This window comes from Salmo trutta, chromosome 3, assembly GCF_901001165.1.
Source record: "Salmo trutta chromosome 3, fSalTru1.1, whole genome shotgun sequence".
NCBI lineage: Eukaryota > Metazoa > Chordata > Actinopteri > Salmoniformes > Salmonidae > Salmo > Salmo trutta.
The window spans coordinates 42,552,854-42,579,044 of NC_042959.1; the positions used below are offsets into that span (position 1 = coordinate 42,552,854).

Genomic DNA, 26,191 nt, shown 5'->3' on the forward strand with positions numbered 1-26,191 from the left:
AAGATTTAATGTACATTTATTCTTACCACGTGGAACATATAGTATAAAGATTTCATACTGAATAAATGATATTCATTGAACCAAAAAAAGGGAAAAGGAGGAATTTACATGTTTTTAGCTACATAGCCTGAAATACAAATATCCATATCGCTGGAGAAAAGAATTGTCAAATGTGTTTCTCTTCATCTAGAGTTTTTTTGTTGTACCAGGAGAACAGATTTGATCCGAGTCTGCCGTAAGGAGCCGTGGAGTGAGAGGCCGGAGGAGAGAGGGTCTATCAGCAGGGACTGGATGACAGGAACCAAACTCATGGGTCACCTTCCATTATCAACAAAAAGTGTGGGAATAGTGACAGAGAAAGGAAGTGTAATGTACAACATCATATATATACACCACAGCAAAGCTGCATCTTTAGTTGAAAACCAGTCCTAAGAGGTGATTTATTTTACAAGGGTCAATTCATACAATCAAGGGCTAAAGAGAGGAGGTAAGGGTGTTGTAGTAGGTTCTCGGTACTTTGGGGAAAGCCTTTTTAGCTTTTAACGTCAAAACTAAAATTACTTTTTAAAACTCTAGTAGAGCTGCATTGTCAACGTTTTTCTGTATGAAACTTGTTTATAGAATGCCTGACACTCAAGAGCAGTACGGTACAGAAAATGCCCTACAATCTACTGCACAGGCCTCCCAGTGAAGGTTTTCTCAACAGCCAACTGAGTTGTAGGTTGACTGCTAAGCATCCAATTAGACACTATACCATCAGATCAGGCTGTTCCACCTCCAAACATGAACCAGAGTCTGACTCACTCACTGTGCTCTCGAGGAGAGAGCAAGGGCACACATTATGCACAAACTTACTGTAAACAAGACAGCAACTTTGGTTACAGTTTGTTTTTCAGCTATTTATTCATCTTTATTAAAAATACATCCCCCCCCAAACGTGTGGAACACTCCTAAACCCGGGTTCCCGCTCTGTCATCTAGTTGGCATTAATGTTGCAAGTTGTGTCAGTTTGTGGAGTCTCTGGTTTGTAAATCCACCACTGCAGCTTTGTGACGTCCCTTCTCCTTGAGTGAGAACAGCGAGAGAAGGCTCAGAGAATGGAATCTGAAGGGTTTGCATAAATTAAAAACAGTCACTTGAACTTCCCCTGCCCCCTACACACATACAAGCCAGGTTGTAACCAGGGGGTGACGAAACCAAGAGGAGGTGGAGCCAAAGCTCCCTACAGCTGTCATGACTGGCCAATCAGAAAGAGTACATCGCAGATGACGTGAGACACCACCGAGTTCATGAGAGGTGACACTGAGAGGTCAAGGAGGCGTGACTCGTAGAGTGTGAACTCTGAGTGGTTCTCCTCCACCTTGGCTAAGGCGTGCAGGGCCCGGGCCGCCCGCCGCATCATGTCATTACTGGTGGGCTCAAAGTGCATCTCCTGCAGGTGCAGCAGAGAGCTCTGGCTCTGTTGTAGCTGGGTGGCCGCCAGGCTGTCCTCCAAGAAGCCCAGGAGGTTACCCACGCTTCCCTTCTGCACGGCAATGGCGCGCGCTGCCATGCTGTCTCCCTGGGCCAGGTTGGCCAACAACACCACCGACATCTCCCTGCAGACGGCCACCTTTCTCTCCCCAACCAGCCGCACCAAGGTCCCATACAGCTTCTCTAACCGACCCAACGGCGGCGTGGCCAGGACCAGGTCCACATTGTTGTCTTGGACGCTCAGCTTACTGAGAGTCTCCAGGACCAGTCTCTGGGGGGACATTGCGCTGTGGGGCCCCAACGTGGGGAAGGGGTCCTGGGCCTCGGCCGAAGGGCACACCGCCCAGTGGAGGAGGCCATCCAGCAGCGGAAGGCAGATGCTCTCGGGGTAGATGGAGAGGTCCAGCTGGCCAGAGATGTTGGCAAGAGTGACCAGGCAGTTCTCCCTCAACAGCGACAGGCAGTCCCACCACCATTCGTCCCTCTGGCCAAGGCAGTCATCAGACTCCTCCTCCTTCTCGTAGGTGAGCGGGGCCTGCTTCCTCTCAGGGTGGCGGTGGTGCAGCAGCACTAGGCGACCCAGCAGCAGCATGAGGCCAGGGTGTTTGGACATCTCCTGGTCGTTGCCAGGCACGAAGGAGAGGCTGCGCACGATGTTGGAGACGCAGATGCAGCGGCGGGCTAGAGCGTCCTGCCAGTTAGCCAGCGTAAGCAGTGGGCCCTCGTCCTTGCTGTGAGGCTCGTCCTCCACCACACGCTGGGGGACTTGTTGACGAGGAGGGCCGCTCGGTTTGTCGTTCTCCTGCTGGCTCTGGGGCTCTTCCGTCTGTGACGTTTCCTCTGTCTCAGCGTCTGAGTGCTCGGACTTCCCCTCCTTACCGTCGGCTGAGGTGTCGGTTGTTGTTGAGGCCTTCTCTGTGGATGATGGCTGGGAGGGCCTCTGATCTCCTCCACCTTTCTGCTTGTCTTTCTCTGTGGGGGTAGCATTGTCCTTGTCCCCCACCATCTCTGTTTCTAGCCTTTTCCTCTTGGCTGTTGGGACGACCAGCACTCGTTCTCGTGGGACCAGAAATTCCTCCCTCCTCTCGAAGTGGGTCTGGATGTGTTCTGTGCTGTCTCCCCCACCGGCGCTCCAGTGGAGCAGCCCACTGTCAAACTCCTGCACTTTTCCTCTCTGGGTTGCCCTGCCTGCCGGAAACGGATCCTTCTTCCTTACCATCTTCAGGGGGAGCTTGTCGAACTTGCTAGCTTGTTTGGGTCTCTCCTGGGGGGTAGCAGGGGGGTCCGATGAAGAGCTGGGCTGCTCAAAGTTAGAGAAGCTCTTCTCCTCATCTTCAGCGTCCTTCTCTTTCAGAGTGTCCCGTTCTGAGCACAACTCCTGCTCATCCTCTTGCTTCACCGGAGCCTGTCCCTCGATTGTCGTCCCGGCCGGCTGTTTTGAACGCTGCACCACCACTTCTTCTTCCTCATCGTCGTCATCCTCCTCTCCGTCTATGTCCTCTAACCCTGATTCCTCATCTTCCGTGCAGCTCCAGTCTCTGTCCAGGGCGTCAGGATCCAGTAGAGTCCTCTGGCCGTGGTCGCCCACCTCGTACTCGCGCAGGATGCCGAAGATCTCGATGAGGCAGCGCCGGAAGTACTCCACCACCAGCTCCAGCAGGCCAGGCAGCTGAGGAGGAGAAAATGTAGGAGAAGATAAAAACTTTGCATTGTATGATATGTGCATGACAGAAAATATGGAAAAGGGCTTGGGAATAGGTAAAATTGTATAATTTGTGAAAGGATAAATGTAAAAACAAAAAGCCCTAAATAAGAAAATATTACACTTCTGATTGTATAGGTTTACCATGTAGGGTTTTTATTAAAACCTCTATCCCACATTGTGGCCAGTGTAATAATAATTTGGTGGGTGCTTATGTCTTATTTCACACGTGTAAATTGTTAAGTGTTTTGCATATCCGACTCTCCCCCAAGACACCGTCAGAGAGTGGGGTCACAGCTAGTGTCTGGCAAAATTAGGTTTAAGCACCTTGCTCGGGGATTCGAACTAGCGACCTTTTGGTTACTGGCACAAATATCTAACTGCTAGGCTACCTGTCTTGTTAGCTCACCAAATTGAGGTTGAAGGTGGAGATGCTGTTGTCGTCATACAGGAGGATGTTGATGGTGTCGAGGGCCCACGTGCTCTCAGCCAACAGTCCAGACTTGAGGGACATCATCACCCTCCAAGCCTCTGGGGTCCCTATGGAGATATACAAATACAGTATTTTAACTCATGCTGATACCCTTCACAGTACTGATGGACCACACAATACAAACACTTTCATAGAGAACTGAAGCAACCTATCATTGTAGTGTCCAAATGGGATCACTAAATACTGTATACTGCATGTATATTGTGGGTGGAGTTCTGGGTTGTGATAGCCATACCGATATCTTTCGTGGTGAGGCGTCGGCGTGGTTTTAGGACAGGGTGGGTGGCCTCCACTGAGCCTGGGGGAAAGGGCATATCTCTACGGATCAGAGGGGACTGCACAGACTGGGGCACTATGTGAGAGGCAGGGACCGGGGGCCCTGCCTTTTGCATCTTGACGCCACTGTGCATGTAGGGAGATTTACTGGGCGACGTCCGGCTCTCCATGGGGCCCCCGCGGGGCATGGGGGAGGGACTGGACACCTGTGGAATGTGGTTCTGCATGGCCTGAGTGGATTGGTAGTTGGACTGCAGGGTGCGGGTCATGGGCGGGCCCGTCCCTCCAGGGACGTAAGGGGGCTGCCGAGGGCCCATCTGACCTGGCCCCCATTGGCCCTCGTGGTTCATGCGCTGCTCCGATGACATAATTTCCTCCGAACCGCGGTTCATGCCGGGGTGTCCGGGTCCCTGGGCTGAGCCCCCTGGGGGGCCACCCTGCCGGTTGGGGTAATTGCCGGGATAGTTCATCTCCCCGCGGCCCTGCCACACACCACCCTGGGGGCCGTCAGGGCTTGGCTGCATCATCTGAGGGGGCATGGAGGGCTGGGCGTTGGGCCCAGTGGTGGCCTGCATGCGCTCTCTGTTGAAGGGGAAGGGGAACTGGCCCTGGGGACCAGGCAGGCGGCGGTCAGTGCCGGGGAAGGAGCCGCTGCTGTACTGTGGTTGGTACATCTCTGGCTGGCCAGCAGGGGGTGCAGAGGCCGCCCCTGGCTGCTGCTGCGGTTGTTGCTGCTGCAGCCCTGCACTGAAGGGCCCGCTGTACATCTCCCCCTCGTGACGCTTCGCTGGTGGGTAGCCCCCTTCCACGGGACGCTTGTAGTTCTGCACAGAGCAAAGATGTTTAGGTAGGCGGTGCCATTACATTGCATCAGATGAATGATGATGACTATTACTTTCCCCCCTATGGCTATTACTCATCTATACAGTAAGTACTACTTTTTGGGGTAATAACAGATGGCTACTGGTTACCACTTTACAGTGACGTCACACTTCCAGTGCATACACAGTGAGTTGGAGTCATCACCTGTTGTTGCTGTGGGTACATTCCTGGCTGTTGATTGGGATAGGAACCACCAGGGGGAGTACCATGGCCAGGATATTGATTACCATAGGAATCATTCCTGTAAACAACCACAACACATAAGCAAGACATTCCACATAAGCCAAGTGCCTAATATTGCTACAGTATACGGCTAGTGTGCCAATAAACCCTCATTGTGAAAAACAACCCATCTTTACAACATTGCAGGACTATAAATGCTGGGACAGTCAGTGCATGGTGTCTGTCTGCACAAGTCTGTGACAGACCTCGCCTGAGATAGAGGGGTGCTGGGTGGTGAACTGACCGTGGCTGCTGCTGTGATGGGTAGCGGTTTGGCGAGTACATCCCTGTGTCGGCGTTGGCAGGCATCAGGCTTGGCTGCGGTGCACCAGATCCCATGCTGCCCTCTGGACCCATCCCCTGCTCTGGCCTGGTAAACACCACAATGTTGGTTGACCACACTTAGTACAAATTATTTCCATTAAAAAAAGGAAATGAGCAGACTGCTACAGTCATGATGGTGTCTATAGAATTATACTCAATATGGCCGCCAGTCCACCCATCGTAGACACATTGACTTGAATGTGGATGTCCTTCCTAGTAATTATATTTCAACGGCCTATAAGCGTGTGTAGGGTCTTACCTCCTCTCGTAGCCTTGTCCGTAAGGGCCTGGTCCATACTGCTGTCTCTGAGCCATCGACATGTTCCCCATAGCACCTGGTGGAGGCCCACGGTTAAACTGTTGCTGCTCAGCCATCCCACTGTTAGGACCCTGACTGGCAGGCAAGAACTGCTCCCCAACTGGAAAGAAATACACACTCCGTCAGCAAGGGACCCAGCTTCCCAGCACCATCAGTTTCTAGGGATCTTTCTTGTAACCTCTTCTACCCACCTTTCCGCATGGCACCAAAGGGGTCTTTGTTAGGCCCTGGACCCTCATAGGGCCCTGGACCCATGCGACCTGGCATCTCTGGGGTGCTCATGCCAGACTGGTAGCCAGAGTTAGAGGTCATGGAGTTCCTTCTGGGGAAAGTAGGGTCACTACCGTCAGCAAATGGGTCCTGCAGCGCCACATTGCTCCTAAAAGATAGAGGGACGTTTAGTGGGTAAATAGGGGTTTATCAAAGCAGATAGCAGAGTTGGGGTGAATTCCATTTAAATTCATTAAGTCAATTAAATGTCCAATTGAAGAATTGAATCTCCTGAATGCAATTGATAACTCAAAGAGGATGAGATTGAAGCTCTGAGACTCACCTGGCCCCGGTTGGCATCTGGGTGGGGTGTGGGGTGGAGGCAGGTGTGGGGGGCTTGAGGTCGCTGCCCTCGGCCATGGAGCTGCTGGTGGACTGGGGGGTCTGAGGGCCCTGGAGAGAACCTGATCCAGCTACCGTTAAAAAAAACAAAAAAAAACAAGGAGGGACATTTCAGTTAGTTGACTTTCATCAGGTGGTTCGAGCCCTTGGATGCTGATTGTCTGAAAGCCGTGGTATATCAAACTATATACCACAGGTATGACAATAATGTCTAATTACATTGGTAACCAGTTTATAATATCAATAAGGCACCTTGGGGGTTCGTGCTATATGGCGAATATACTACGGCTACGCGTTACGTTGTGTCTAAAAACAGCCCTTAACCGTGGTATATTGGCCATATACCACAGCTTATTGCTTAATTATACAGGTCATTCAAATCGATATTTCTACCGAAACTAGACTGTGGCGACATTATCTACATGAACGCAGCTGCCACTTCATTAAAGCCGTTAGATACATTTAACATAGTGCACTTTTTTATTATGGCGTCAGGTTCAGTACACACCACTGCATTCTTTACCAGATAGTAAGCTGGTCCTCTGAATTCAAGTAGGTCGATTCATCGCTTTATTTTGGTTTATAAAGTTCTCTTACAAAAATACCCAGTCTCAAGGATGGCTAACTCTGGAAATCTCTTCAGCCTCCTCAAGAGTTAGGTAAATCTGCGTTTATTTTCTTTGCACCCATGTATGGAACAATCTACAGAGTTCCCTACAACTGGATGTTCTGGTGCCTCTCGGGCAGTTCAAAATGTTGATTGGGGACCTCTTTCCTGATGAATGTGATTTTTTTACAAAAATATATTTTTATATTGTTTTTTGTAAATGATGCGTATGCAGGGCTCCCTTGTGAAAGAGATCTGGGTCTCAATGGGACTCCCTGTTCAAATCAAATACATTACCTCCAAAAAAAGATTTAAAAAAAACAACTTTTTTGCAACAAAAATGAGCGTTTCACATTGGACAAGACCAGGTAGTCCCAACCAGTTTCAGTCCGCTTTCTAACGTTTGATGCCTAATAATTACGACCCACCATAGTGTGGATAACCGTCTGCACTGACCTGGGGAGGGTGGCTGGACCTTGGCCTGGTTGGCTTTCTTGTTGTCAGTGATAATCTCAGGAGGGGGGTCCTCCCCGCGTTCGATCTTGCACTCGAAGGCGTACAGACACTGGATGTACTGCTTCTTCAGGGAGCTGGCGGCGCTGCTTGATGTGCCAACGTTCAGGTTGGTGGACAGCTCACGCCACTTCTTGTTCTTGTTCACCTGGACATGGAGCATGAAGACAGGGACATTAAAATAGGGACCAGAGAAGGGGATGAGCAAATAAGAACCAAGAGATTGTGCATGGTGTGTTTGTGCATGTGTTATACTTATTTATTGAACCTACACTACCGTTGAAAAGTTTGTGGTCACTTAGAAATGTCCTTGTTTTTGAAAGAAAAGCACATTTTTTGTCCATTAAAATAACATCAAATTGATCAGAAATACATTGTTAACGTTGTAAATGACTATTGTAGCTGGAAAGATGTTTTATGGAGTATCTACAGAAGCCTATTATTAGCAACCATCACTCCTATGTTCCAATGGCACGTTGTGTTAGCTAATCCAAGTTTATAATTTTAAAAGGCTAATTGATCATTAGAAAACCCTTTTGTAATTATGTTAGCACAGCTGAAAACTGTTCTGATTAAAGAACTGACATTCTTTAGACTAGTTGAGTATATGGAGCATCAGCATTTGTGGGTTCAATTACAGGCTCAAAATGGCTAGAAACAAAACATTCTTCTGAATCTCGTCAGTCTATTATTGTTCTGAGAAATGAAGGCTATTCCATGTGAGAAATTGCCAAGAAACTGAAGATCTCTTACAACGCTGTGTACTACTCCCTTCACAGAACAGCACAAGCTGGCTCTAACCAGAATAGAAAGAGGAGTGGGAGGCCCTGGTGCACAACTGAGCAAGAGGAAAAGTACATTAGTGTCTAGTTTGAGAAACAGATGCTTTACAAGTCCTCAACTGGCAGCTTCATTAAATAGTACCCAGCAAAACACCAGTCTCAACAGTGACTTCGGGACGCTGGCCTTCTAGGCAGAGTTCCTCTGTCCAGTGTGTGTTATTTTGCCCGTCTTAATCTTTTATTGGCCAGTCTGAGATATGGCTTTTTCTTTGCATCCCGGAGTCGCCTCTTCACTGACGTTGAGACTGGTGTTTGTTTGTAGCCATTTTGAGCCTGTAATCAAACCTACAAAATCTGATGCTCTAGATAGTCAACTAGTCTAAAGAAGGCCAGTTTTATTGCTTCTTTAATCAGTACAACAGTTTCCAGCTGTGCTAACAATTGCAAAAGGGTTTTCTAATGATCAATTAGCGTTTTAAAATTCTAAACTTGGATTAGCTAACAACGTGCCATTGGAACACAGGAGTGACGGTTGCTGATAATGGGCCTCTGTAGATATTTTTTTTTTTTTAATTATTATTATTATTATTTTTTTTAAATCTGCCGTTTCCAGCTACAAAAGTCACTAACAATATCTACACTGTATTTCTGATCAATTTGATGTTATTTTAATACCCCAAAAATGTGCTTTTCTTTAAAAAACAAGGACATTTCTAACGGTTGTGTTTATTTATCCAGGAATTCCCATTGAGGTCAGAAGGCCTCTTTTATAAAGGGAAACCTGGCCAAGAGGGCACCTCAATAGGGACATAAATAGACCAAACACACTACAGTGCATGCATGCATAGTACAGCACAAACCTACACTGACCTGTGCGAAGCCTCCAATCTCCTTGACCGAGACGTAGAGTCTGAAGAGGTCTAGGGGCTTGCGGCCCACAGCAGGCAGGTTGGTCATGCCCATGGCTTTTTCCTCGATAAAGCCCAGGTAGCGGTCCACCCACATCTTCCTCTCGAGCTCGGGGCCCAGCTCGTACAGACGGGTGATCTTCTCGTTGGTTGTCGTGGAAGAGCTCGACTTCTAGAAGGCGGCAAGAGAGAGCCGTCATGAGGGAAAGGGTTGGGTTATAAACCCATTGGTCTTATTTCCCTTTAGTAGCTAGCTCATTGGCAACTGTAATAACCACGGAATAAAGTCAAAAGTACTATGGTAACGTGTGTTAACAGTTTACAAACAATATGGTTTATAACGTAGTTTCTTTTAACATACACACAAGCCCTTAAAAAAATTGTCCCAAGTGGACAGACAGACATTATCCTATCACCTTGGATTTAGTCGGTTCCGCTTTCGGTGTTCCATCCACTTTGTTGTTCATCTTCTGGCCCTGGTTCATTTTCCCATCCATACCAAACTCTGGACTTGGGGCCAAACCTAGGTACAAGGGTACATTGTGGGGTTGAGCACTGTTCAACAGCTTTTGAACAACAATTCTCGGGATCAGGACATATACCAAACAACTGCTGAACGACCAGAGGCAGCTGACATTTTTTTGTATTCTAATTTCAGAGCATTACAGACTAACAAAGATTCCCCTATAGAACATATTCATACCGCGGCAATTGTTCATTGACCAACGTTATCTTCAAACAGGATAGGAAGTGCTCTGGTGAAACCAATGCAAAACCTTTCCTCAAGTGTGACTTAGATTAACAACGACTGCACTAAAACAATATTTGTTTTGGAAAACTCATCCGTCTATGCTAGAACTTTCAGATGAGAAAGGTCTATTGTGAAAACACTGCAGACAAATTGCATCAAGCCTTACTTACTGGCCACCCCAAAGCAAACCTTTGCCACTGACCACCGTCCCAACCAAAGTCATCCTGCCATATCAGAAATACCTGGGGCACCATGGAGCAACAGTATTGGACAACAGTACTCACCACTGGAGTTATTGGCCATGTTGGCCCCCATAGGGAAAGGCGAGCCGCCCTGCGCGTTCATCATGCCAGGCATATTGTTCATGGGAGGGCCATAGGGGGCGCCAGGGCCCATCATGCCAGGGGGCATGTTGGGGTAGCCAGGCATCCTGAACAATGAGGGACAACCACACTTTTAACATGTAGCATGATTTCAGAGTGAAAAACATTCCTCTCCTGCTGAAAAACAGTTATGCAACAATATCACTAAATAAGAGTGCCATTGCAAGGGGGAATTCTTGTTCTTGATACAAAAAATGTCTAGTGATTTTGTACACCTGTGAAGACTGTATAAAGCCTAAAGAGAGAGAAAATATGCTGAATCTGCATCTGAAGTTTCCAATGCTTTTAATGTGTTTGGATGTAATGTGAGAGTCAGGTATTACTCGTAGTGACAGGGGCTGGAGAACATCTCGTCTGCCTCTGCCCATCTACCTCTCAGTGAGTCTGTCTTCATCTCATCTGCTCTCTCCTCTGTTCTTTATTTCCTGCTGCTCTAATCACTTCTCCTCTCACTGCCTTCACAGGACCTTCAACGTATAGGAAAATCTACTAGTTAGGACCAGATATCACATACTCAACACATTAACAATGATAAAAAAAGAACATATTGGGTGGAGGCACACACCTGTCTATATAAGGTCCCACAGTTGACAGTGCATGTCAAAGCAAAAACCAAGCCATGAGGTCGAAGGAATTGTCGGTAGAGCTCAGAGACAGAATTGTGTCGAGGTACAGATCTGGTGAAGGGTACCAAAAAAAGTCTGCAGCATTGAAGGTCTCCAAGAACACCGTGGCCTCCATCATTCTTAAATGAAAGAAGTTTGGAACCACAAAGATTATTCCTAGAGCTTGCAGCCCGGCCAAACTGAACAATCGAGGGAGAAGGGCCTTGGTCAGGGAGGTGACCAAGAACCCGATGGTCACTCTGATAGAGCTCCAGAGTTCCTCTGAAGATGGGAGAACCTTCCAGAAGGACAACCATCTCTGCAGAACTCCACCAATCAGGCCTTTATGGTACAGTGGCCAGACAGAAGCCACTCCTCAGTAAAAGGCATGCCAGTCTGCTTGGAGTTTGCCAAAAGGCACCTAAATGACTCTCAGACCATGAGAAATAAGATTCTCTGGTCTGCTTAAACAAAGATTGAACTCTTTGGCCTGAATGCCAAGCGTCACATCTGGAGGAAACCTGGTGGTGGCAGCATCATGCTATGGGGACGTTTTTCAGTGGCAGGGACTGGGAGGCTAGTCAGGATCGAGGGAAAGATGAACGGAGCAAAGTACTGATAGATCCTTGATGAAAACCTGCTCCAAGAGCGCTCAGGACCTCAGACTGGGGGCGAAGGTTTATCTTCCAACAGGACAACGACTAAGCACACAGCCAAGACAACGCAGGAGTGGCTTCGGCACAAGTCTCTGAATGTCCTTGAGTGGCTCAGCCAGAACCCGGACTTGAACCCGATCGAACATCTCTGGCAAAACCTAAAAATAGCTATGCAGCGACACAACCCATCCAACCAACAGAGCTTGAGAGGATCTGCAGAGAAGAATGGGAGAAACTCCCCAAATACAGGTATGCCAAGCTTGTAGCGTCATACCTAAGACTCAAAGTATTGAGTAGAGGGTCTGAATACTTATGTAAATGTGATATTTCAGTTCTTATTTGTAATAAATAATCAAACATTTCTAAAACTGTTTTTGCTTTGTCATTATGGGGTATTGTGTGTATCTTGATTAGGGGAAAAAAACAATTTAATCCATTTTCGAATAACATGCTGACCACATCCCCCACGTCGCATGAGCGAGCATTGCAAAATTAATAAACATACCGTAAATTCCGGACTATAAGCCGCAACTTTTTTCCCAGGCTTTGAACCTTGCGGCTTAAACAATGACGCAGCTAATATGGATTTTTCCCACTTTCAATGTTTTTAAAAAAAAAAAAACATTCTGTGACGTGCTCAGTTTTTTGGCGGCATGAAGCTTTCATTAGACCAATGAAATTGCCGAACGGGTTAAGGTCAAAACTTTTTTGTTTACTGTTTAGATTAAATCGAGCCCTCAAACTTCCCATCACTCTGATTACGGTAGTCATTTTGTCACCCTCATCATGGCAAAGACACGGAGAAATGCATATGATGCAGCTTTCAAGTTGAAGGCGATTGATCTGGCTGTTGGAAAAGGAAATAGAGCTGCTGCACGGGAGCTTGGTCTTAATGAGTCGATAAGACGTTGGAAACAGCAGCGTGAGGAATTGACTCAGTGCAAAAAGACAACTAAAGCTTACTGCAAATTTTTTATTACAAGCCGTGTTTCGTTAAAGCCTATTTATTTTTTTTGCTAGCCGTTTTTCGTTAAAGCCTATTTATTTTTGTTACAAGCCGTGTTTCGTTAAAGCCTGTGTAAAGTTCATTTGTTTCAATGTACCGGTAGGCACCTGCGGCTTATAGACATGTGCGGCTTATTTATGTTCAAAATAATAATTTTGTTTCAATTCAGTGGGTGCGGCTTATATTCAGGTGCGCTTAATAGTCCGGAAATTACGGTATACATGTTATTCAATCATTGCATCCAGACTGCTCGCGCGTGTCTGCGTAGCCAGACACTAAAATAGAACTTGGTTCTATTTGTGACGCTTGACGCACTGCAAGTCCTGCCTCTCCCATCTCCTCACTCACTCACATTGTATATAGACTTATTTTTCTACTGTATGTTTGTTTTACTCCATGTGTAACTCTGTGTTTGTATGTTGTCGAACTGCTTTGCTTTATCTTGGCCAGGTCGCAATTGTAAATGAGAACTTGTTCTCAACTTGCCTACCTGGTTAAATAAAGGTGAAATAAAAAAAATGGTTTATAGGAGCATATACCCACATGGGTGATTGAAAGATAGATGAGGTCCACACTCCAGTCCAGTTGGTAATGGTAATGCAACTTAAAGTTGCATATAAAGTCCAAAGAAGAAGCCTGAAGGATTACTAGAAAAAAATCTTGGTTTACCCTTTGGATTAATTGTCGGAGTAGAGGACCTTGTGCATTTCAGGTAGAATAACAACCCAATGTTTATATCCCAGGACACATTTTTATCCTTTTCGACCTGTCCCCAAATTAATATTGTTGGTTCAGAGTTCGTTTCGATATTTCAACCTGCGTGTCCTGATCGCGTCTAGTGCGGGTGGACAAAATCAACATGCGCACGAGCTGTCTGGTTAGCATGTAAGGCTGTAACGTAACACAATGTGGAAAAAGTCAAGGGCTCTGAATACTTTCCGAATGCACTGTACATGTGTAATATGGTTTAGTAAAGAGTATAGTGTACCTGCTGTGTATGGAGTTGGTAGCAGCGTGTTGCATGACTACAGCTGCAGCCTCCTGGGCCTTCCGGTTGAGGCCGGGGGGAGGGCACATCCCTGAGCCCACCTGAGGTGGCATGTTACCCATGTTGGGTGGCATGTTGGGCCCCACGTTGGGGCCATAGGGACGCACTCCCACCTGGCCCGGAGGCATTCTACCAGGGGGGATGCCTGCATACGGCAGCCCCCCTTGCCCAGACATGGGGTTGCCAGGGCCAGGGTTCATGGGGTTGCCCATGCCAGTGTAGTTGGCATTGGGCATGTTGTTGTATCCAGGTTGCCGGGGATAACCTGTAGTAGAATGGACAAAAACAATGTGTGTAAAAAATGTATGTTAAAATTAAAATAAACACTGCTCAGGTGACATTGGGAAGACTAGTTATATGCGCAAAACAACAAACTAAATCTTTAATCAACTTGGGGTTCTATTGTGAAAGGTGTACATGACTGCTAATGTCTGTTGAAGTTGTGCAAGGCACTATACCGAGCTGGCAGTGGATTTGTGCACACTGAGCTATGAGCCTGCCATCACAGTGGCAGCTCTACTGACAGGGGGGCTTTGCTATGTCAGCTGACTGTTCTCCATGGCTAAAAATAGCTGCGCTAGGCTCAGGGAGGGAGGGATAAGCTGATAGGAGGGAATTCCTATGAGGCAAAAATACATATTCCATGGATTTGGCTGGGGGAACAAACAAGAAGCAACTTGACAGGATGGTGAGATAATTAAGTGGGAAGCATTTATACATTGGCAGTCAGAGGATAACCAAAATGTTAAAGATCAAAATGATTAAAAGTCTATTTGGTATATCAACTGAGTTGTTATTTTTCAAGTGCACCAAATGTTGATATTTTGCCACCAGCCCCTTTCCTTTGTTGCACAGTGTAACCCACAGAACTCACCTTGTGGGCCATACTGCCCACCCTGAGGTCCGTAGCCCCCCATGGAGTTGTTCTGCTGCTGATAAGGTCCCATCCCAGGGTGCATCTGGCCTCCAGAGGCCTGTCGGGGTGACAGGGGAGAGGCAGACTGTGGTGAGCCGTAGGGGGGCATCTGGGGGTTTCTCTGCATGAACCCTGGCAGGGTCAGAGAAGGGAGAGTAAAAGAGATGTTAATCCTCCAACAAAACACTGGAAATCTCTCATAAGACACATCAGAAGGCTTCGGTACAGAAATTTGCCAGTATTTACTTAGAACGTACATGGTAAATGGCAATTACATGTAATATTGTTTGAAGTACCAGAAAGTACCTATTGTTACCACACAATTCTCTGGTAAGTACCAGGTACCATAAAATAAAGTGCAGCCTAAGTTTCATTAAAAAAGAACACTGTCAGTGGTCCCTACAGAGCGGGGTAGTACTGTGTGAGGGGATTCTCAGTTAGGGTGAACTCACCTCTGTCCTGGGCCATGGGAGACTGGCTCATGGCGGGGTGCAGACTCCCGTCAGACTGTACACTCGATGGTCTAGGGGGCATCTGGGTCACTAAACAACAGAAGGGTCGTTTCAGTATGTAAATAAGAAGTCTGAGTAGGAACAAGGCCACAAATGTCACTACTTAGTTAACAATATTTTAGGGACACTTACATTAATCCAACAAAATGACCATAGTTTGAAACAGTGGAGCTACTGCAGCCAAGCACAGTTTTCTGTATCGTTTTAAAAGATTATTGGCTGCAGTAGCTCCACTGTTTCAATCTATGGTCGTTTTGTTGTCATAGTGCATGTGTCCTAGTACATGTCAGAAAAACCCATGTATGTGTGCGCACTCGTGTACATGGGTTCACCTGGCATTGTGGCGGGTGAGAGGGGTCCCGTGCGGGAGGTGGTGGCACTGGCAGGGGAGCCGGCGGGCGATGGCGAGGGCCCTCGGATGCCTGGCAGATGGGGAGAGGTGTGGGGCGAGAAGGGCGACTGGGCCAGGTTGCTCTGCTCGCCCTGGCTGCTTGACACACCTGAAGTGCTCACGCCAGGACTCAGAGAGCCATCCGTGCCCGTGGGCAGGTCATCGATGGAGCCTGAGAGATCCTGCAGACACACAAGACAGGAGAGAACAGGGCCTATGGTGAGGAGACGCTGTGGAAAAACGCCAGCCTGATGGAATCGACATGACAGCCATTAGCTGACTGTACAGTTCGCAGTGAGACGTCTTGATAACGACTCCATGCACTTCCTGTAGCTCTGTCTACTAGCACAACGAATCACATACAGGATGCAAGCACAATTTAATCTCCTCAGTGTTGGAAAGCATGGCAGCACATGTTCTACTAGGTTTGGAGACATGTGACACACACAGTTATGGTTATTGATCTTGTCGAGGAAAAGAGGGAGCATATTAGAGCAAGGGGTTGTCATGGTTATGGTGGATGTGTGCCGACTCAGCACGGAGCAACCCTGCCATGTAAATTTGATACAATCTGATACCGTCGCTTTCGTTCTCGTTTTATCCAGGCCCGAGCTCTGCTCAAATTTACTAATATTCATCTCCCAGACTGGCATACAACCAATTTCTGCAAGTTTGCTACGCATGCCCAATGACATGTACAGACACACACACACTCAAATGCCATACAAAATAAACACGGGTAGCATTAATTAACCACAACACCAGTTTGATTATGTTAAGACAAAAATCGGTCACATGGATTCACGCGAACATGTTTCAATGCATTATGATTTCAGAACAATGTAATAATTTGATTTATAGACGTATAGTATACCTTTGCACAGGTTGGGTGAGGACTCACCGGTAGGCTGGACGGCCGGCCTTGCACGCTGACGTCCTCTGAGCCACTTTTGGGCTGGTTGGAGGGAGGGGCACTAGACTGGGAACTGAACGAGTCCTGGGATATCTCCTGGGGGAGAGAACGAGACAATCGGTATTGAAGAGCATTCACATACACACGTATGCGCACATGAGAATACACAGTGACAATACCAATGCCTTCCATCTGCTGAGCAAGTATGGCAACCGGTACTGCAAGTTCAATGACGATATCAAAGGTACCTCAATCATAAAACAATCACACACACACACACACACACACACACACACACACACACACACAATTCAGTTGTACCTGCTGTGGTGGAGGAGGGAAGCGTTGGTAAGGTGACTGCTGTGACTGTTGTTGTTGTTGCTGTGGAGGATTCTGGGAGTAGGATGCAGGCTGGACCTGTGGATGCTGGCTGTGACCTGGTGGTTGCTGAGGGGGTTGAGCGGGTGTCTGGGGTTGCTGCTGTTGTGTGGAGAGCTGCTGTGGGCCCTGCGTGGGTGGATAGCTAAGCTGGGGCTGCGACCCTGCTGGGACCTGGGAGCTGGCCTGCTGTGGTGGCTGGCTGGGAGGCCCCTGCTGCTGGGGGTAAGGAGGCTGACCAGACTGGGTTTGAGCCTGGGCCGGGACTTGGGAGTAGGGAGGCTGAGACTGCGGGGGCCCTTGGGATGGACCTGGCTGCGGGCCCTGGGACTGGGGGGGCATATGGGGCTGCGGATAGGGCGGCCCACCCTGGGCATGTGAGGATGACGTCTGTGAAGGGTGGGACTGCTGAGGGTAGGGTGTCTGACCACCCTGCTGTCCTGGAGGTACCTGGGGGTAGGGCCCTTGCTGCTGGCCTGGGTGTGAAGCCTGGCCCTGTTGGCTGTAGTAGGGCCCTTGGCCCTGAGGCCCATAGCCTCCTGGTCCCTGCTGTCCATAAGATTGCATCTACACACAAATGCATACCAAAGTTAGAAATCAAGCAAATGGGTAGGCATATGACAAGCAAGCCATATAGTAGTGTGTAAAGAGAAGGAGGGCTGATTTCTGTGTGAGATAATGTAGGAATAAGTCAGCTTGATGACACCACTGACCTGCTGCCCGTAATGCATGCCTCCCATAGCCCCAGGGGTGCGGCCCTGAATGACCACCGGGTATCTCTGGGAGCTAAGTGGACCGTAGCCTTGGCCTGGGTATGCATGACCCTGCTGGGCTCCTGGGGGAGGCCCCTGCCCAGGCTGTTGGGAGTATGGACTGCCCACCCCGTACGGCTGGCCTCTCATTTTAGCCATCGGATCCATTGCACCTGGGGGCTGTGTAGCAGAAGATCAAATACATGAACAACACTTCATAACATGAACACTATAAAAAAAAAAATATGAGAGGTGCGGGTGACAGGATGTACCATAGATCACAAAAGACTTGGATACGGGCAGATGACTACACTATAGTTTATAGGCACTTTATCTAGCAGGGGTCTCTCATGCAAGCCAACTCACACATTTCAAGCTTCTCAATACAGCAAGAGCTATAGACGCATTTTCCCATCCTGATAGGCACAAAACAAAAAATATGACAGAAGGCAAGTCCATAGAACACGTGAAAGCATTACTAGAGCAAAGAGAACAAGAGGAGATTTATTTATTACATTTTTCCCACGGTCATTAACCTTTTATGTGCCACAGTTACGGAGCTATATATATATATATACTGCTCAAAAAAATAAAGGGAACACTTAAACAACACAATGTAACTCCAAGTCAATCACACTTCTGTGAAATCAAACTGTCCACTTAGGAAGCAACACCGATTGACAATAAATTTCACATGCTGTTGTGCAAATGGAATAGACAACAGGTGGAAATTATAGGCAATTAGCAAGACACCCCCAATACAGGAGTGGTTCTGCAGGTGGGGACCACAGACCACTTCTCAGTTCCTATGCTCCCTGGCTGATGTTTTGGTCACTTTTGAATGCTGGCGGTGCTTTCACTCTAGTGGTAGCATGAGACGGAGTCTACAACCCACACAAGTGGCTCAGGTAGTGCAGCTCATCCAGGATGGCACATCAATGCGAGCTGTGGCAAGAAGGTTTGCTGTGTCTGTCAGCGTAGTGTCCAGAGCATGGAGGCGCTACCAGGAGATAGGCCAGTACATCAGGAGACGTGGAGGAGGCCGTAGGAGGGCAACAACCCAGCAGCAGGACCGCTACCTCCGCCTTTGTGCAAGGAGGAGCAGGAGAAGCACTGCCAGAGCCCTGCAAAATGACCTCCAGCAGGCCACAAATGTGCATGTGTCTGCTCAAACGGTCAGAAACAGACTCCATGAGGGTGGTATGAGGGCCCGGCGTCCACAGGTGGGGCTTGTGCTTACAGCCCAACACCGTGCAGGACGTTTGGCATTTGCCAGAGAACACCAAGATTGGCAAATTCGCCACTGGCGCCCTGTGCTCTTCACAGATGAAAGCAGGTTCACACTGAGCACATGTGACAGACGTGACAGAGTCTGGAGACGCCGTGGAGAATGTTCTGCTGCCTGCAACATCCTCCAGCATGACCGGTTTGGCGGTGGGTCAGTCATGGTGTGGGGTAGCATTTCTTTGGGGGGCCGCACAGCCCTCCATGTGCTCGCCAGAGGTGAGCCTGACTGCCATTAGGTACCGAGATGAGATCCTCAGACCCCTTGTTAGACCATATGCTGGTGCGGTTAGCCCTGGGTTCCTCCTAATGCAAGACAATGCTAAACCTCATGTGGCTGGAGTGTGTCAGCAGTTCCTGCAAGAGGAAGGCATTGATGCTATGGACTGGCCCGCCCGTTTCCCAGACCTGAAACCAATTGAGCACATCTGGTACATCATGTCTCGCTCCATCCACCAACGCCACGTTGCACCACAGACTGTCCAGGAGTTGGCGGATGCTTTAGTCCAGGTCTGGGAGGAGATCCCTCAGGAGACCATCCGCCACCTCATCAGGAGCATGCCCAGGCGTTGTAGGGAGGTCATACAGGCACGTGTAGGCCACACACACTACTGAGCCTCATTTTGACTTGTTTTAAGGACATTACATCAAAGTTGGATCAGCCTGTAGTGTGGTTTTCCACTTTAATTTTGAGTGTGACTACAAATCCAGACCTCCATGGGTTGATAAATTGGATTTCCATTGATTATTTTTGTGTGATTTTGTTGTCAGCACATTCAACTATGTAAAGAAAAAAGTATTTAAGAAGATTATTTATTTCACTCAGATCTAGGATGTGTTGTTTAAGTGTTCCCTGTATTTTTTGGAGCAGTATATATATTTGAAGTCAGAAGTTTACAAACACTTAGGTTGGAGTCATTAAAACTTGTTTTTCAACCACTCCACAAATTTCTTGTTAAACTATAGTTTTGGCAAGTCAGTTAGGACATCTACTGTGTGCATGACAAGCAATTTTTCCAACAAAAGTTTACATACACTAAGTTGACTGTGCCTTTAAACAGCGTGGAAAATTCCAGAAAATGATGGCATGGCTTTAGAAGCTTCTGATAGGCTAATTGACATAATTTGAGTCAATTGGAGGTGTACCTGTGGATGTATTTCAAGGCCTACCTTCAAATTCAGTGCCTCTTTGCTTGACATCATGGGAAAATCAAAAGATATCAGCCAAGACCTCAGAAAAAAAATTGTAGACCTCCACAAGTCTGGTTCATCCTTGGAAGCAATTTCCAAACACCTGAAGGTACCACATTCATCTGTACAAACAATAGTACGCAAGTATAAACACCATGGGACCACGCAGCCGTCATACCGCTCAGAAAGGAGACACGTTTTGTCTCCTAGAGATGAACATACTTGTGCGAAAAGTGCAAATCAATCCCAGAACAACAGCAAAGGACCTTGTGAAGATGCTGGAGGAAACCGGTACAAAAGTATCTATATCCACAGTAAAACGAGTCCTATATCGACATTACCTGAAAGACCGCTCAGCAAAGAAGAAGCCACTGCTCCAAAACCGCCATAAAAAAGCCAGACTACGGTTTGCAACTGCACATGGGGACAAAGATCGTACTTTCTGGAGAAATGTCCTCCGGTCTGATGAAACAAAAATGGAACTGTTTGGCCACAATGACCATCGTTATGTTTGGAGGAAAAAGGGGGAAGCTTGCAAGCCGAAGAACACCATCCCAAACGTGAAGCACGGGGGTGGCAGCATTATGTTGTGGGGGTGCTTTGCTGCAGGAGGGACTGGTGCACTTCACAAAATAGATGGCATCATGAGGAAAGAAAATGATGTGGATATATTGAAGCAACATCTCAAGACATCAGTCAGGAAGTTAAAGCTTGGTCGCAAATGGGTCTTCCAAATGGACAATGACCCCAAGAAAGAAATAAAAGCTGAAATAAATAATTCTCTCTACTATTATTCTGACATTTCACATCCTTAAAATAAAGCGGTGATCCTAACTGACCTGACAGAATTTTTACTAGGATTAAATGTCAGGAATTGTGAAAAACGGAGTTTAAATGTATTTGGCTAAGGTGTATGTAAACTTCCCACTTCAACTGTATGTGTATGCATGCATGTATGTATATATCGCTCATCTCAAATGGAGGGCAGTCTGCCCAATCTTAAACACATCCCAGCTGTGCTTCTGTTTGGTTCGGGGCCAAGCTGGTTTCCCGTTGGGGGGGGGGCAATTCTGGCTCTGAATGAATGACATCATAAATGGAGGGAGAAGTGGCCTACTCACTGTTATGATGCGAACACAACTATGAGTCAGGTATCATCTCAATGGAGAAAGGTTCCTTAAATCTCTAGGCCTCCATCTCATCAACATTATAATTTCACTCTATGTAAATGACTACCCTTAGGCCTATCAGTTTAACTTGCTCAACTCAAAACAACCTAAACAAGGGTCGTCAAAAGATTCCATGTCGATAACAACATTAATAACAACAAATTGACAAGTTAATGAAAACATAAGCATTCATTTACCATAGTCGATTCTTATGGGCTTGGATTCTTTATCTGTACCCTTGTCAATGCACACTGCTCTGAGACTTGAGACAGCTCTGGCACGTCACTGCTAAACAAAGGCCTTTAGAAACGGAGAGCAAAAAGCGTTTCTTGACATTTCCCAGCTTCCAGATAATTAATTGAAATAAATAAAAAGCAGCACATGGCTAATCTGCATAAGACAGAGTGGAGACTCCCTAGGCGGGGGAGAGGCGGCTGGACAGTCTCTGTGATTGGCCAAGGGGGTTAGAAGGAATTCTTAGTCACACACAGAGACAGAGTGGCACATGAGATACAGCAGCTACTCATGCCACACACACGGCTCATGTTCACCTCGCTATGCAGTGTCAACACAGGAATACATCTGTATGTCATTGATAGATGAACCCATCAAATGGGACATAGTGGATGACGTCTCCCTAACACGTTCACATTGGCATGCATTACCATTACCAACCTAACAAAGATCCTATTGATGACCAAAACATTGTCAGGTAGAAGTTTGTTAGGGAGAAGTAAAGGTGAGTGAGTATTACTGCTTTAATATGCTAGTGAGTAATGGCATGTAACCAAAGACAGCTGGGCATCCATCAGATAGGCCACACTGTAGTCTCGAAGCATGTATAATATTTCATGACAGTTGGTTAGTTCTGGGCGATATTCATGCGTAGATAAATCTGCTATGACGACCTCAGCTTTCCATGATAGTTAAAGTGGTCAAGCCCAAATATGATTGCGCCAGATTGTGTTCTCAGGTACTGCAGCAAGTTCTTGTTGAAGCCTACATAAAGGTTTCCCAAACTTAGTCCTAGGGCCCCCCCTGGGTGCACGTTTTGGTTTTTGCCCTAGCACTACACAGCTAATTCAAATAACCAACTCACCATCAAGCTGATTATTTGAAATCCGCTGTGTAGTACAAGAGCAAAAACCAAAATGTGTACCCAGGGATGCCCCAGGACCGAGTTTAGGAAACTCTGGCCTACAATGGGTCAAATTCAGTTGCTTCCAAATGTGAAAAACCCTGTCAAAATGGTCTGCGCAACCTGAACTTGTCAAATAATGTTAATTTAGCAATGTCTTTATTTCATTCATATCACACCCACACAGTCTTTGATCCTTCAAATTGTTATTGTGTTAAATGTTTACATTTTTGTGATGGATTGCTCATCTGGCATTTAGTGTACACATCTCAACCACCAAGAAAAATTCCTTAGTTTCAGATTTGTAGCTCATAAATGCATGGTGCAGATACAAAAACGACTTAAAAGGACTGTAATAATACATTATTAACTTGAGTGATTTACCTTGTCATTTTACTTTGATCCAAAATGAGAGGAGATAGTGGATGCTTAACAATGAGGGTCAAGATACTATAGCCATTTTCATCAGCCTTTCTTTATAGGATGGTGCAAATACGGTTACGAACTTATACGTGTAGGCTACAAAGTTCCGTAAACTCTTCTATTTGTCATGTTGGTCGCAGTTTTGTTTATGAATCTAGAAATTCAACAGGTATGGGTTAGGCTATACCATGTAAAACAAATAAAAATGAACAGTGGCACAGAAAATGGCACACAATATCAAACTGGATTGACAAAAGTTAAGTGACTAACTTGATCAATGGGCCAAACTCCGACCATCTCTTCTTATTATAGAATGCCTGTGGAAACTGGCATGTCATACGTGTGGGAAACAGATGATTGCAAAGTAGTAATTTAGAGAAATTGTCAAAAATGTGTTAAGTATGAGCAGTCATGGATTTGTGCAGTGTGGAGGAGTGAACTTATCAGGATGTTTTTTTTGTTGCTTTACAGCATATGCAATTATAAATGGCCAAGAGCACAGGATGAGGAGCCAATCAGATCTCAGCTAGCACGTCAAACCAAGACCAACTGTCTACTGGGTTTGACAGCAGGATTTTTACCTCCACAATTCAAATCCCAGAGCAAAGCAACCTGCAGTCAGTCACTCAAATCACTAGGCCAATGTTTACAAGCAGAATGCAGTGGTGGAAGCAGTTCCTGGCAACAGAGGCGCCAAATTACACTCATAAATAAATAGGCCAGTGTGTGTTGATTAAAATGTAACATTTTACATCATTTAGTTACTCGTACAGTCCACTTAAAATCACTTTCAAACACACGTGTACGCTTTTGAGTATAGGCAACATCGGTGTTCTGGGCTTGCAAATTATGTGCATTTCCTTCACAATTTCCATAATGATCAAAACAGACTTGTGGACATAAAAGATATAGTCTATTCATAAACATTAAACTGTATTGCAAAACGACTAACGTTAGCAGTGCAAACGATAAGAAATACCCTATCAAGGAATAACTGTTTAATTACGTTATATACCGTCCTGCCGAGAAACAAGTCTGAGTAATGAATATAGGCCTTTAGAGCTTTTTCAACTCTTTCAAGATTCGGGCCTCCATTCTCTGAACGTTCGAAGTTCAATCTCAAAAGGAGGATTGCCGAAGAAGAGTTGCCTGAAAGTGATAAAATTCATACCAACTAAATAAATACTGTTTAACGAGGTGGTGTTGGAAAAACGAGAGGCAGCCATTTTAGAGTGTCTTTGCAAGCGAACTGGCTCGCAACAATGGCTGGCCTGCTACGTTGTGAACTACATACATAATATTACACCAAATGTACAGTAATAAAGATTCGGTGGAACATGGGCCTTTACCTGGCTTCTACCTAGGGATTGCCCTGTACTTCCAGGGCTCATAGGCGGCGGATGATGGGTCCTTTGTTGCCAACCCGGATTCCCCCCTCCATACTGACCGCTACTGCCCGTGTCTGTTGGTCCCTTACTAGCTCCTTCCTGATTACTATATTCACTAGATGGGTAATTTGGATATACCCGCGTGGAGCTTGGAGAGGTTAGGAGCTGGTTGAGGGTTGGGGTAGACGTTGGCTGTGGATTCCCCATATTATATCTCTGATTGTTGTACGATGCAGCCATTGCTGTGGGTCCTCCTGCCGATTGCTGCTTAACGTTAGCTGGCTGTCCCCCAGCTGCCGGAGCCTGGGTATTACGCGAGGGGTTCATGCCGTATCCTTGGCCAGAATAGGGAGTTCTGTTCGGGAATGGATTGTAATTGTTAAACTGGTGGTTAGAAAAGCCATGGTCGTGTGAATTGGGTTGATATGGGTCCATCATATTGCTCGACTGCACGGCTGGACCTGCAGCAGCTGCCATGCCAGGGCTTTGTTGTCCGCCATGTTGATGAAAAGGGGCCCGGCCGTAGTGTTGACTGTATCCATAAGAAGGTGGAGGAAAACCGGACCCATGGTGGTGTACCATCCCGGGATGGTTATTCCCCTCGGATCCGATGGAATCATTCTGATTATTAATAGTCCTGGACGGGTTCCCGTTCCCGTTCTTCATCTCAGGTTCCCCTCCTCCCCCTGCATTTCCAACATCGGCCCCGTCCTGCAGATCCCCCCGGCCCGGAGATCCGCGCTCTAATCCCGACTGCTTGTTTTCCTGCTGCTTTTCCCCCAGTATAGAATCCTCATTTGGGTCTCGATCCGGCTTCTTTAGTTCGGAAGGCGGGCTTGTGTTGAGAGTGGCGGCGCTGGCGACCTGAGCGGCCATAATACCCCCCTCTCTCGGCGAGTCAGTCACAAGCAAACGCTAGCATTGAATATAAATAATTGTTTATAACCATTTATCCTTGTCCCGACTCATTCCCACCCCTTTCACCGGACCGAATCCGGTTGTCTCCTGATTCCGATGTGAAAATAATTGGACACGTAATAATAAACCTCAAGGATGCATAAACAGACATATATTCTGGGGGTTCTATTACTGAGCGAGAGTAGACGCAAGGAACGGAGCGAACCAGCACGAGGCTCCGCGAGATACAGCCATTTTACTGAGCCGTACAGACAGAAGTAAAGTACGGATTGGAGCTCAGTGGGAACACGGAGTGGATTCGTTCATTTTTACATTGCATACGGGCACAAGAGTGGTTGCATTTGTAAAGTGATGTTTGTGTTTTAAATGTAACTATTCTCAAAACATGCATTATTTCTTTGTTCCATTCTATCAACAGTTTCTGAACATAACATGCGTCAAGCAGGCACCTGATGATTGAGTAATTATGTTTCATGATTTGGAAGTCTGAATAAGGGCAAGGACTGAGGGGGTAGCCATTTCACCAGTGTGGATGTGTCATCGTGTGCGAACTGCGGAGCGCATACTATGGGATGAGGTCGCAAGAATGAATGAGGAAGTGAAAATAATTAATAAGATAGTCCCACAATTCAGCTACAATCTGGTCATGTTAGCATGTTCTAAATATCAAAATTCAGTTGGGCCTAAAATTAATTTTAGCTCAGAATTTTAGAGGGAAAACCTTGCCTGAACGAGACTAATGCACCCTCTCACTAATTCCACGCCCTCTCCCTACCCACCCCCTCTCTGTCTGTCTGTCTGTCTCTCTATCTCTCTCCTAACGGCAGCCGCGCAAGCAGAAACACTCCTCTTGTGAGTGTGGGGGATGGGCAGTGAACACAGCTTTCTCAGCCGCCAACGTTGCACTACGTTGGCCAACCCTGACCTTGCCCTGAGGTGGGGAATCCCACTCACAAGAGTTAGTCCATTTTTTTTAAATTAACATTTTGAGTGTATTGTTCTTTGAGTATATCAACATTTCTTAAGGGGTGGGGGGTGAATTGGGTTGTTGCATTTAAGGCATATTCTGATCAATGTGAGGTTAATCTACAGTCCCCCCATGCACACACAGTTGTAAAGGGAGAGCTAATGAAAAAGGCAGTAAGTGGCAGTCAGGAGGCACAATCACATGTATAAACATTGACAACACACTTCATGAATGATGGTATTTTGCCCAGTACTCTAAAATTAACAAAATCCCTTGAGCAAGGCACTTA

At 46.7% G+C, this 26,191-nt stretch overlaps 1 protein-coding gene across 5 annotated transcripts; it reads right to left on the bottom strand.

Annotated features, from left to right (window-relative positions):
* LOC115175474 (AT-rich interactive domain-containing protein 1A) lies at window positions 1–25,174 on the bottom strand. 5 transcript variants are annotated; one of them, XM_029734746.1, is made up of 20 exons: window positions 23,979–25,174; window positions 17,386–17,604; window positions 16,616–17,239; window positions 16,283–16,390; window positions 15,323–15,563; window positions 14,931–15,020; window positions 14,437–14,610; window positions 13,503–13,827; window positions 10,149–10,294; window positions 9,530–9,636; window positions 9,076–9,285; window positions 7,367–7,571; window positions 6,245–6,374; window positions 5,883–6,070; window positions 5,632–5,791; window positions 5,293–5,418; window positions 4,971–5,067; window positions 3,904–4,768; window positions 3,585–3,715; window positions 1–3,142 (listed from the first exon to the last, which is right to left on the bottom strand). In XM_029734746.1, exons 1-20 carry the CDS (start codon window positions 24,891–24,893, stop codon window positions 1,232–1,234), a joined length of 6,972 nt encoding a protein of 2,323 aa, XP_029590606.1. In that variant the 5' UTR covers window positions 24,894–25,174; the 3' UTR covers window positions 1–1,231. The 5 variants fall into 5 exon arrangements, with proteins under 5 accessions (XP_029590606.1, XP_029590597.1, XP_029590589.1 ...); XM_029734737.1 differs by having other exon boundaries at window positions 9,070–9,285; XM_029734729.1 differs by having other exon boundaries at window positions 16,256–16,390.
* Between the last annotated feature and the right edge of the window lie 1,017 nt (window positions 25,175–26,191).

Coding starts and splice junctions, on each gene's coding strand:
- LOC115175474 (XM_029734722.1), bottom strand. CDS start 24,893: ATGGCCGCTCAGGTCGCCAGCGCCGCCACTCTCAACACAAGCCCGCCT. Junction 13,828..14,436: donor TGGGCAGTATGGCCCACAAG/GTGAGTTCTGTG, acceptor ATTCTACTACAG/GTTATCCCCGGCAACCTGGA. Junction 3,143..3,584: donor CCACCTTCAACCTCAATTTG/GTGAGCTAACAA, acceptor TCTCCTCCTCAG/CTGCCTGGCCTGCTGGAGCT.